Source organism: Acyrthosiphon pisum, chromosome A2 (genome assembly GCF_005508785.2).
Source record: "Acyrthosiphon pisum isolate AL4f chromosome A2, pea_aphid_22Mar2018_4r6ur, whole genome shotgun sequence".
Classification (NCBI taxonomy): domain Eukaryota; kingdom Metazoa; phylum Arthropoda; class Insecta; order Hemiptera; family Aphididae; genus Acyrthosiphon; species Acyrthosiphon pisum.
The window spans coordinates 104,013,265-104,026,769 of NC_042495.1; the positions used below are offsets into that span (position 1 = coordinate 104,013,265).

At 26.5% G+C, this 13,505-nt stretch overlaps 2 protein-coding genes across 2 annotated transcripts in view; both read left to right on the plus strand.

Annotated features, from left to right (window-relative positions):
- Positions 1–2,870, plus strand: part of LOC100168259 (protein TFG) — a 5,682-nt gene extending 2,812 nt beyond the window's left edge. Inside the window, exons 6-7 of the mRNA XM_001943549.4 lie at positions 1,624–1,782; positions 1,850–2,870. Of these exons, the coding sequence (XP_001943584.1) occupies positions 1,624–1,782; positions 1,850–2,079 (389 nt within the window). The 3' untranslated portion in view covers positions 2,080–2,870. The remainder of the gene's footprint in view (positions 1–1,623; positions 1,783–1,849) is intronic.
- Positions 2,871–8,620: 5,750 nt separating this feature from the next.
- The window catches only part of LOC100162696 (phosphatidylcholine:ceramide cholinephosphotransferase 2), a 51,284-nt gene continuing 46,399 nt past the window's right edge, over positions 8,621–13,505 (plus strand). The window contains exons 1-2 of the mRNA XM_008185167.3: positions 8,621–8,973; positions 10,042–10,169. The gene's annotated coding sequence lies outside the window, so the exon portion shown is untranslated. The remainder of the gene's footprint in view (positions 8,974–10,041; positions 10,170–13,505) is intronic.

The window sequence follows — 13,505 nt, forward strand, 5'->3', positions numbered from 1 at the left end:
TCTCAAAGAAATTTTGTATACAGGATATAAAAATAAAAAAAATTAAAAATAACAAAATAAACACCATTGTAAAAACAATAGCTTCCTCGCTCCGCTCAGAATCTAAAAGTTGGTAAGTGGATGTCGCACTGCTGTACAGTAGGTAACAAGTGGGTCACTGTATAATGTATTGTATAAAATTTGAACTCAATGATATCATTGTATACGAAAAACGATTTTGAGCGGAGACAGTTTGTAAGTTGAATTAATATTATAAATTCCAACAAAATAACTGAAATAGTTATTTTTGTTTTTGTTCGTTTCTATGGTGATAAACTAAGTAGTAAAAATTAAAATCTCATTTTTAGTGTTTTTTTTTAATTTGTCTGTGATTTTTCCCGTGACATTAAGTAACTATTGATAAAATCTAAAAATGACCTCTATAAAGTACCATCTTGATCCAATTTGCTAAAAGATAAATACTATATGTTGAAATCGAAGCAATCCTTCTGGTAGAAATTTTGTATAAAGGATAAAAAAAAAAATAGGGTATAAACTTAAACTACATTCCATTTACACTAAAACAAAAAGTATAATAATTAATAAATAAATTTGGGTTAGTTTTGTTTTTCTGTGGGTTAGCTTTTTTTGATTACTACGATTTTAAAATTAAAAAGGTGGACAAGTACATTTGGTGGAAAATTCATGTATCAAGATTATCATCTTTCATAATCTAAAATTAACAATGATATTAATTTACAAAATTACAATTGTTTGCATTTGTTTATTTGGTAATTTCCTTAATCATAAGGGAAAACTCTAAAACAGAAAAAATATTGTTAGTTCTTTTAAATAAGCTCTGCTCAGCGTTTTTTTTCAATAGTAGCTATTTATAATTATCTTAAAATGTATAATAATAATTCACCATTACTATCCAGTTATAATTCGAAGGAAATTTCTAACATACAGTCTGTATCCTGTTCTGGTTTTTTAATTAGTTAGATTTAAATTATCATACTTGTGAATATATTTCAATTATATGAATAATGGGAGTTCAATCATTTACCGCTGAATATCAAATATCATAAAAATTATAAGTTGAAACATTCATAAAAAATTAATATTCCGTTTATGTATACTTTTTTTTGTTATTGGTATAAAAACTTATGTGAAATCTTATATAAACATTTTTAATATTAGCTATGAAAAAAATCTTTTATGAATTTCTAAGATTTATAAAACTTAAATTTAGTAAAACGTTAATTTTTAAAAATGTAGTCATTATAAAGTCGTTTTTGTGGCATTTTTTGATGTTTATAAGTCATTTTAACATTTTTTGTTGTTTGCATTTTTTAAAGAGTTTTAGTTCCGAGCCCTAGATATCAGTAGATATCCTCTATTAATTTTTTTCATGAAAGTCTTCAATTACGCATACAAAGATATGTACATACTAATTTGTATCTATTTGATTATGTGTTTTTAAAGTTATAACAACATTTTATATTTTTATTGTTTTATGTTTTTGATATGAATAAGTTAGGTTATTTAGGTATTTGTTATTGATATAAACTTAAGTTTAGTAATTTACTATTAAATCAACTATTTAGAAATTTACTAAACATATTTATTTGTCTTGTGTATTAGCTGAAGTATCACAGGATAGTTTAGCTATATCTCAACCTCAAAGACAAACTCCGCCAGTTCAGCAGCCTCAAATTCCTCAAACTATGTATAATGGACAATCTCAAGGCAATATGAATCAACACAATCCTTATTCTGGAGGACAAATCCCTCCACCACAAGGTTTATATAAATTATATTAAATTCCCGATGTTTAATTACCGAATACATAAAATTACATATTTTACAGGGCCTCAGACTAAATGGGTGAATCCTTATCAGCAACCTGGAATGCGTGCATCCTATCCAACTGCTCAATACTCTTATCTATATTCTACACAAATACCAGCATCTGGTTATTCCCAGATTACAGCTCAAATGAAACCACCTACTGGAAATCAGCCTGTTCATTCGTTGTATTATCCGACTAATACAACCCCCAATCCACAATATTCTGCTTCTCAGTATCCAGGACAATAATGATGAAAGTTACTATGATATAACCGCCAACTGAATGGACTGATTTACCCATTTAACATATTAATATAATATAAATATAGTGTTTTATAAGTACATTCAAAACTTGTTTTAAACTTAAAAATAATTATTCAAAGGACTTGAAATAATTGAATGGTTTATTAAAAAGGACAAATGTTTAATTAATATTATGTAGTATTTTCAATTTTAGAGTTTTGTTTTGGAATTACAAATTATTTGTATTTAAAATTGACATAAATATATAAGTTAATATTAAGGAATTTCCCTATTTATATACTTAAAAAAAAATTTTGCACAACCTGTTTGCAGATTTTTGCAAATACTGTTTTTAAAGAATGATAAACAATTTTCATATTTTTAGTTATTGCATTCCATCAGGCAGTTTGTAAATTTTTATTTTATGAAATTTGATTGATAATTTTTCTTGCTAATACACTATTGAAAAAAATATTTAATATATTATCCACATCTTTTATTAACTAAGGTGTTAATAAAATAAAATAATGTTGATATATATATTTTTTTTAAAGGTGAAATTTCTACCCATCGTAATTATTAATTATGTTATTAATTTTATTTTTGGCTATATTTATAATTTATTTTAAAAATTCTGTATACATTTAAAATATATTGAAAAAGAAATATACATTCTCATGTATATTTTCATTTGTTTATATTGTAATGTATTTGTATACCACTCATGTACTGTAATTTTTCTACTTTGAAAAATTAAATAGATTAAAGAAATATACCAAAATATCATTTCCTAGGAATACATTTTTATTTTTCGTTTTAAAATGATACATTATATTAGATTCCGAGGAAAGCCAGGAATATTGTGTTTACAATGTATATATATTTTCGGGTATGATGTTTTGAAGCAGTTTGTACTCAAAGAGTCAAAAGAGGGAGTTTCCAAGTACGCTACGTCCATGAAAACGACCAAAACTGTTTTGCCCAAGTAAGATTCACTTGGACTGTAGTCCAAGCTAAGCCAAATTTTCACATTATATTGAGGGAAACATTAACTATGGAACCTTGTTTTAATTTTTTCGGTATCAACTAGAAAAAAAATTATTCAAGTTGAAAATCTCAAATAATATTGAATTTTCAAACAAGAACTTTTTCGTATTAGTGACATAGAAAATATAAAAACGTTGTATAATAAAAAATAATATTCTCTTTATAGTGTAAACATTTGGTTGCTTACATTAGACTACATCCTATGTGGTTCTTACCCGTGTAAAACCGGTTTTGATATGTTGATTGTGAGACGAAGACAACACTTCGGGTGTAGCGTCCTCTTATTTGGGATAAACTAGATAAAAACAATGCAAATATTTACATAACAATAGTTTTTGAAAAGAACCATCGTAGATCAGTGACGTAATTTGGGGGGGGGGGGTAGTAGGGTAGGCATTTGCCTCTCCCTTGTTGATAAATGGTTACTATCCAACCATAAATAAAACCGGAAACCTCCACCGATAATTTTTAAAAATAGAACAATTTTAGCTGTGAATATGGTTTTATTGACTACCTACGGGTTACAAGTTACAACTGTATTATGAATAATTTTATATTTTTGTAAAATAAGTAATTACTAGAATAAAGATATTTATTTTTTGAATCCCGTTCCCCTCAAAACGTCATGGGTGTATATATTTTTTTATGGCCTTGGCTGCGGAAAATAACTACTATAGACTTCTGAAGTTATTATTATTAAGTTCACTATTACTGTGACCCTGTCAAATAAAATAAATTGTCATAAAAAAATTATAATATATACTACATTGATTTGACCGGTAATAGGTTACCTATACTATGTAGATACGCCTATACTGATCGGAAACTTGACTACTCGACTACTGAAAAATTAAGAAAATTGATTGTTGATATGTACCTAAGGTACCTACTCGAAAGAAATATATAGCGGAAGATCTTTGGACCAATAATTAATGAATATAATAAATAATGTAAAAATTATAACATAAGCATAACAGTCAACAGATAAGTGGAGATAGGAAATACAGTGAGCTAGAATACTTAGAATTTTGAAACAATGTAGGTATAGCGAAAAGAATATTTTAGAGACCAGTGTACTAGGTGTCTAGATATCGAAAAAAGGAAGACTGCGATTGGCAAGACATACCTACAATTAAAAGTACTCATTTCTAAGGAGTAAGGACTTAGGACAGATAGCACTACAGCTGCAGCGATTATGGATCAGAGCCCGAAATATAGGGAAAAGACATATAGGTATGGTAAAACCGAAAATGAGGTGATAAGATGTTGTTAAAGAGTACATGGGACTGAGATAGGTGAATAATTGGTCGTAAGATGAGATGAGATATGGACTCAATGGCCAAATCACCCACCACAAAAAAAAATTATCATTAATTATAACTTTTTAGATACTTAAAGAATTTAAAAAATGTGGATGTCGCTTTGCTGTGCCTATAGTAAGTTACGAAGTGGGTCACTGTAATGGATGCGGTGCTAAATTTGAATTCAATGATATACAATCATTGTATTCGAAAAACGATACTGAGCCAATATGGTTAGCCTATAATATAACTAAGTACTAAGAAGTAAGAAGATGTATTTTATGATATTATTGTGATTAAAGTAAGTCATTTGAGTATTAGGCATTACTATCAACTACAGTACCTAGGTTAAATTAATTCTTGCCAAAAAAATTACATTTGAAAATGTCATTGGGATTGGGTGTATCAAATATAATAATAATATAATATATTCTAAAAGTTTCATATATCCACAAATAATATTTTTAAATTACAACAAAAAACCTAAAATCGTTATTCTTGGTTTTAATATGTAATTTAATTTAATTAGGTACTTACAATAACTGAACATTTTCGTGATTTTGATAATAATTTTGTCAAAATATGAACTGCATTTTTAATATTTCCCAACTCATTTTGTAAAAATATATCAGGAACCTTGTATTAAATTTTCGAGCTTTTTGACCCAACCAATCAAATTTTATTGATATCTATAATAAAAAAAACTGGAAAAATTGGAAACGGAAAATGTTCGTAAACAGCTCAAAACAAGTAAACATAATTTACAAAATTTGGAAAATTATCATAGCTATAAATAGCTCAAAAAGAGTCAAAGTAGTTTGAATATTTTACCATGTATGGAAAATTATAATATAATTATTTGGTGAACATTTCATGAGTCTACGGTTATTCATTTTGGGAAGTACAACAAAATATTAAAAATCGATCAAATAAATTTACTGCTGATTATCAAATGTCGTAAAAATTATAAGTTCAAAAGCACTTAAAAAATTAATGTTCCGTTCGAGTAACCTTTTTTTCGTTATAGGTAGAAAAACTAACCTATGCGATATTTTCTATAACTATTTAAAAATTGTATGGCTATAAATCCCTCAAACTTATTTTTCTTTTGTTTAAGGTAGGAACATTTGTGGGGAGTTTTCTATCAACATTTCTTATGTTAGCTATGAACGGCAAAATATATTTATGAAATTTTAACTGAAAAATAGTTTGAACATTTTTGACATTTCGTTGAACTTTGTCAAAATTTGATCTTTAAATTCATTTAAAAAAATGTGGGTAAGTGGATGTCGCTCTGCTGTAGAGTAGGTTACAAGTGGGTCACTGTAAAATAAATAGTATTAAATTTGAATTCAATGATAAAATATCACTGTATAAGAAAAACGATTCTGAGCGGAGACGGTATGTTAGTCTAGGTATAAGACATATTATATACTTATCTATGGTATTAAAAAAAAATTGACCTATAATAGGTACCTATAATAAATTCCAAATTAATCATATCACAATATCCATTAGGTACTTATAACGTGATATACATCAACAACAAACCGTGGTACTATCATAGATAGGTATATAATACTATAATAGTATATTTTAGAAGTTTCAAGTACCCACGAATAATATTATACAATCACAACAAAATAACTAAAATAGTTATTTCAGGTTTTTTAATATGTAATTTCATCCAAATTTGAACTTAAAAGTACTATAAAAATAAACTGAGCTTATGTATTTTTTAGATTTTTTGAATTAACTATTTACGTGGAAACTTGTTTTAAATTTTCAATCCTTAGATATAAAAGTTAAACATTTTATAAATTTTTAACTACAAAATAATTTTTCAATATGAAATTTGATAAATTTTGTCAAAATTCGATATTTAAATGCTTATAAAAAAAATAATGTGCCTATGTATTTTTAATTTGTTTCAACTGCTATTGTAACAATATATGAGGAGCTTTGAATTAATTTTTTACACTTTTGGGCGAAACAGATAAAACTTTATTGATATTTATAGGAAAATAAACTAAAAAAATTGAAAACTGACAATGTCCGTGAACAGCTAAAAAAGAGTCAAATTATTTTAAAAATGTTACCATATATAGAAAATGCTAATATAAACATTCTGTCAAATTTTCAAGTATCTACAGTGATTCCTTTTTTAATTACAACAAAATAGGAAAATCGTTACATGATAAATCGAGTAAATATCAAATGTTGTAAAAATATGAATTTCAAACGCTCATAACAATTTAATCTGACTTGCTTGTATAGATATTTTTTTTTTTTTGAAAAAGGTAGAAAAGCTCATGAGGAATCTTGTATTATATTTTTAAATCTTAGATTTAAAAAGAAAGTTTTTCATGAATTTCTAACTCAAAATAATTTGCAAATTGTCGTCATTTTTACGTATTTTGTCAACATTTGAACTTTAGGTAGATGCTTATAAAAAAAATTGTGACTGGATTTTTAATTTTTTCATCTGCGTTTGAAACAATATAATAGAAACCTTCTATTAAATTTTGAAGCTTTATTAACCAACAAATAAAATTTTATTGATATTCATAGAAAAAAAATTTAAAAAAATGGAAACTGAAAATGTCCGTTAACAGCTCAAAATAACTCAAAATATTTGATTGTTACGATGTATAGAAAATGCTAATATAGACATTCAGTCAAAATTGTATGTAGGTACCTACGGCCATTTGCTTTAGAGTTGAACCAAAAACGAAAATCGATTTCCTCAAAAACAGATTTTGCGTAAAAATTCCCGTTTTTCCTTAATTATTCTTTTGTTTTTCACGTCGCTTTTGAAATCTACTCGGAAATTTTTACTTTTGACCCCCTAAAGTACCAACTAGATTCACTTTCCTATCAGAAAAGATGCTGTTGAAGATAATCCAAGCAATTTTAATGTCCTAAAATAGGTGATGACAGACACAAAAAAAACACACATCATTGTAAAATTAATATATTCATCGTTCCACTCAGAATCTAAAATAATCGTGCCTATGAATATTTAATATTTTTGAACTTACATTAATGAAACTTATAAGAACCTTGTATTAAATTTAAAAAAATATTTTTATACTTTTTGAGTTGAAATTTGAAAATTTTTTAGTTTTTTTTTTTAATAAATATTAAATACCGATAAAATATTTTTCTTTGGGGTAAAAAGCTTGAAAATTTAATATAAGGCTCCCTATTATAAGTTGTTATAAATTATAATAGCAGTTGATAAATATTAAAGTTTCATACAGGTACTTATGGTATTTTAAACTTGAAAATACAATGCTTAAGTTTCAAGTTTTTAGCCCATAACTTCCAAAGAAAATATGACGTAGTTGTTTGAAAGTTTTATACTTATCATCATATTAAGCATACAAAACACTAGTTTTGAAAAAAAATGCACACAAATTTCTTGGGAAATAAATTGCATTCGTTCCAAATTTAAATTGCAGTATCTATATTTTATTTTTTAACACAAAAAATGACCGCCTCGTAATTCCACCTGTGGCCTGAGGGGGGGGGGGTATTGCTCGCTATAGTCTCCCTTAAAATCTATATACTGGCCTGATTATCCAAATATTAATAATTTATTAGACCGTGGTACGCCTTGCGTGTATGACGTAGGTCCTAATTTTACTCTATGACGTGTATGGACTGTGGTTTACCTTGTACTTACCACCTACGCAATGGACACTTCGTCCGGTGAATCCGTAATAAATACTAATAATCAAAATTTGTCAAACACTTTAATAAATACGTATGCATGTTATACGTAGTGTGCCTATTATCATACAGTCATCGTCAATTTGACACTTGGCGCAAATGCACAATTTATAATAGGTATAATATTAATATAATTTATTTTGTTATGGTTCACTCGGTTTAACGGGACCGGCCTTTATCGCACATTCAATCGAGCTATGAACCATAGCTCGATTGAATAACAAAAATTTACCTTTAATCGTGGTTCATTGTAGGGTACAACAACAACCACAACAACAATAACAACTATTAATATTTTATGCTTCATGTTCAGTTCTCACTTTCCATGATACAACCATAGAATGATAATAATATTGTAGGAAGTCCGTGGATGATACCAATATATACCATAATATTATTCTGGGCCGTTTTTCATATCAACTGTACGTCATTTAATAAAAAAAAAGTAAAAACCCCGTAAAAGACTGATATCGGTCAAATACTCAAATTAAATTAGTGATACACAGACCTACTAACACTTAACAATAATTAACAATAACAATAACAATAACAAGAATAATTATTTAGTATATTTTACAGTTAGTGACAGTTTTGTAATCATTATCGTTTTTATTAGGCAATGCTGTAATGGAAATGCAATTTTTATTTTTTTTTTTTTTACATAAGAAATGCAAATGGTATTTAGTTCATTTTCACCCTCTGTAATATTACTAATATTTATCTTTGTGAAAAATAAGTAATTGCCAAACTCTAACCAATTATTGTGGCATTTATTGTCCTAAAGAAATACAAAGTGATGGACGTCAATGTTTAATCTGTAAGTTAGATCATAGTTAAAATAATATTTTTAATTATTTATATCTAACCTGTGCTGTTCTATGATTTCATAGGTTTTAATAAAAATGATAAATGAGTCATAACTCAGAATGACAATAGTCTATAGATAGTGAAATGTGCGAATGACTATTTTATAATCTGTGTTAGTAAACAAATAAAGAATGGGTACTTTATACAACTATTTAAATATAGGTAGGCACCTACATAAAATATAATTGATTTTAATATTTCAAGGAAATAAAATTAGGTAGTTAGATATAATTATATAAACAATTATAATTTATAAGTACATTTTTCAATAAGTACTGTTTACTTAAATCATATTTGTTACATAATAAAAAGCATGAAAATTCTGAATCAGTAAATATTCTGAATACATTGTATACACTATACATAATATTATTATATAATACATGTCTAAAATGAAGAATTATGCATTTTGATAGTAAATATTATTAACTCTTTTAAATTAACTATTTATTGGCATTACTTACCTATTAACATATTTTAAAAATACAAAATGTTATATTTAAGTAATACGTTTATGAAGCGTCTACACTAATTTGAAAAAAATTAAAATGGTATCATTTCTTTCTGTCATTTTGTAAAATTTTTTGTGCATAGAATATGTTTTTCAAATAATATTATGATTTATATAAAAAGTGGAAAGCACCAAAAAAAATCTTTATTGTAAAGTTGTAAATATAATAATATAAATAAATAATATTTAATAGGTAACTGAGATAAAGCTATAGCGATAACTTAAACTTAGTTTTAAAATTACGATCTTCATTAGTAGAAAACAAGAAATGTGGTGTAAAAAGTTGAATAAATTATTTAAATCGGAAAATGGTATTATGAAGGAAAAAGTAAATATGAGGGGTTGAAATTTTCATATAGTTTCAATCCAATAATTTATTTATTTTACCATAAATAACATTAACTAATAAATTATTTTACTAAGTTACTTGGTCTTTTTCTTATTAGTTTTTACTAAATTAAATGTAATATTTTAAATTCATTAATCAAATTATTTTATTGTTTTCAGAAACTTGAATGTTATCTATTGTGTTTTTGAAATTATATTATTATTTAATATGATTTTATCAATTTCCAATTGTTTGTACACTTTACGCCAAGATCAATATAGAAGCACTTTATTTGGATACCGTACGGGTAAGTTTATTTTGATTAATTAGGTGGTTTTAATCCAGGCACTTCACAAACATTCAGTTTTTCAGTTATTGGTGCCAAAATGTTTGGAAAATATTTTGAAATCAATACCAGTTCTATAGTTATAGGTTGTAGTAGTATATACAGGGTGGCCTGTGAGGAGTTACCCATTAGCCGTAGAAGGGACTCGCCGTCCGCACAAAAACAGGTTTTTTTGCCGTTTTTACCTAAAAACCAAATAAAATATTAAAAGTCATGAGATTAATGAAAGAAAAATATTGAAAAGTCAACATTTTCATAAATGTAAACCCTATAAAATGACTATCTTCAATTGTTTCAAAAATAAAAAAAATATTGTTTTCAACTTTTTTACCAAAAAGTTTAATTAAATTTAAAAAAAATATATGTGTAGTCCTTGTCTCAGTAAGTCTAATAAAAAAAAAAGATTTATGATATATTTATTATCTCAGGAGATATCGCAACGTGTAAATCCTCATGGAACACCCTGTGTACTATTTAATGTACTATACATTAGATAGGCGATAAGATTTAAAATAATAATAGCTAGGAATGAAATTTGATGGCTGGTTATAAATAACCAGTTAATAAAAAAAATTATAACCGTAATGATTCACTAAAATTTAATAGACTAATCATTGAATCATGGGCCAATAGAACATGTTAAATGGACCATTAGTTTTATTGATTCGTAGTTAAATGATTGTTTATGCAACACTGGATCAGTCTTTCTTAACAATTTTTGTTATTTTTTATTAACGCTATTTAGTAATTAGAATTATGGTTTATGAGTTTAAAACTATTAGTTCTTGTCCTGTTATTTTAATTTATACAAACATCATTATCTTTTTTTATAATATAATATATTATAGGTAGTAGGTACTGTCTTCAATTTTCTCTTAGTATACTCAATTCAGAATAAGGTTGAACCGCTTTGCAATGCGATAGTTATGCGTTCTATGATTGGCCGGCAGTGACTGTTTTTCGGTATCGGTCAACTAATGCTCTCACCGATGTCCGAAAACGTGTTTTGGTCGCCCGAGTGGTTCAATCTTCTAGATCACAGAAAAAATGTATTTGAAAAGTAAAAGAAAATACAAAATTCAAAATACTAAATACTGAATCAATACTAGAGCTTTTTTTGTTTGTTTTGGAAGGCCAAGGAAGGCATTTACAATATTAGATGCAAAACTACATTCTGTTAAACACTGTGGAGGATCCAGTTTCCATCTCAATTTTTTTGAGGAGGCATTGGGGGGGGGGGGGAAAGTACAAAAAGTACAACCATTGGCTACAAAATTGGCTAAACACAGGTAAAACATAGGGAAACTATGGCGTTTAGGAGGGCAAATGCTAGAGGATTAATTTAAACTGTATTCATAATTAGTGTGCATGAAGTATTAGCCTAGTCCAGAAATTATATGTTAAATTGTAATATAAAAATATTAAAGGAAATAAACTCAATACATTTATTATGCTAACTATATACCTAATAATGCTGTTAACAAAACAAAATAACATACCTCGGTACTCGATATTTTTCCTCTACAAGGAAAATCTATGAATCATAAATATGTTTTTGTTAATAAACAACTATGACAAAAAAATGTCTATTTTTCAAAATCAGTTAGAATAATAAATACTTGTACCTAGCCCAAAAACATATTATATAACATGTTAAATTGGCACTCATCGACAACTCGTCTGTTAGGCTGAGAATGTAATTTATTACTACTGGGCACTACTGGAGTGTTGTTATTGTTATCATCCGTTCTACATATTGTAAACATAATGAAATCATTATTTTTTTTTTTGTAATATTTAATCCTACTAGTTCTTTACAGCTATCAAATTTATAAGCTATTTAATTGAGATTTGCATTGTTTTTTCATTTTACATTAACACTTTAAATCAAATATGTATTAAGTATTGACAGGATTTCCACTTCTCTGCAGGGACTATAATTTAAGTTCTTATAATAATTGTTGTGGTTGGACAATTTATTATGTAAGAGTTATATTTCTTTAGCAGCAATTTATTTTTAGATCTTGTATGTATGCTGAGGTTGGATGTATAAAGAGATTCTCCTATGGATCATTGATTGAAATCATACATGGGCATTCTCAGGGGGGGATATAGAGGATAGATCCCCCCCACGGATTATTTTTATTATAGAATAGAGATAAGGTAGAAAAAAATGTAACAATAAATTATTTGTTCAATGAATAATATGTATTTCAAATGGAAAAATGCAAATGGAAACAAATTAATAAATAATTAATAATAATAATAACAATAATAAATAAACAAACAAACCGTTTCCTTCGTCTCCAAAATCAAGTTAGAGTCTTATATATTATATAGATTATATTTTCTAGGACCGTTTTAATGAACTAACATTGTTGGCCATTTATAAAGATGTGCCTAATGATTCAGAAAAAGTTCTTTAAATTATGTCCGAAAAATCGAGAAAGATCAATAATTTAATTTGAATTTAACATAAAATTAAAAATCAAAGTACATTATTTAAACTGATTTATAAAATTGTTTTATATTTTAAATAAAAAGTATAATAAAATATCCTATAAATTGACCAGTTACAGAAGTAGTTAGTAATGTAAAACGGTAAAGAGAATGTATAGATATCATGGATTGAAAGTTTAAAGTTGGAAGTATTGTGTTTTGAAATATTTGGTACATTATTATGGTTTTAAAATTATTAATAAAGTATGAATGTTGAAAAGCTTAGTTTTTGGTTGCATTATTTTACTTTTGATATTCATATGATATACCAAATAAAGCTCACTAGGTACTGTCTACAAAAATGGTAAAATACATAAATACAAAATAACACAAAATTTGTAAACATTATGATTACGGGTGGTGTGGTGGGCAGAGCCCCCCTCTATTAAATTCAAGTAAATTTTCAATGCAACTTTAAACAAATGACCGTAGGTACATACAATTTTAACTCAGTGTTTATATTAGTATTTTCTATACACCATAACATTTTCCAAATATTTTTGACTTATTTTGAGCTGTTTACGGACATTTGTAGTTTCCATTTTTTTTATTTTTTTTTTTCTATAAATATCAATAAAATTTTATTTGTCGGTTAAAAAACCTTGAAAATTTAATAGAAGGTTCCTATTATATTGTTTGAAAGGTGGATGAAAAAATTAAAAATCCATAGTCACAATTTTTTTTATAAGCATTTAAAGTTTAAATATTGACAAAATACGTAAAAATGACGAAAATTTGCAAATTATTTTGAGTTACAAATTCATGAAAAATGTTCTTTTTAAATCTAAGATTTGAAAA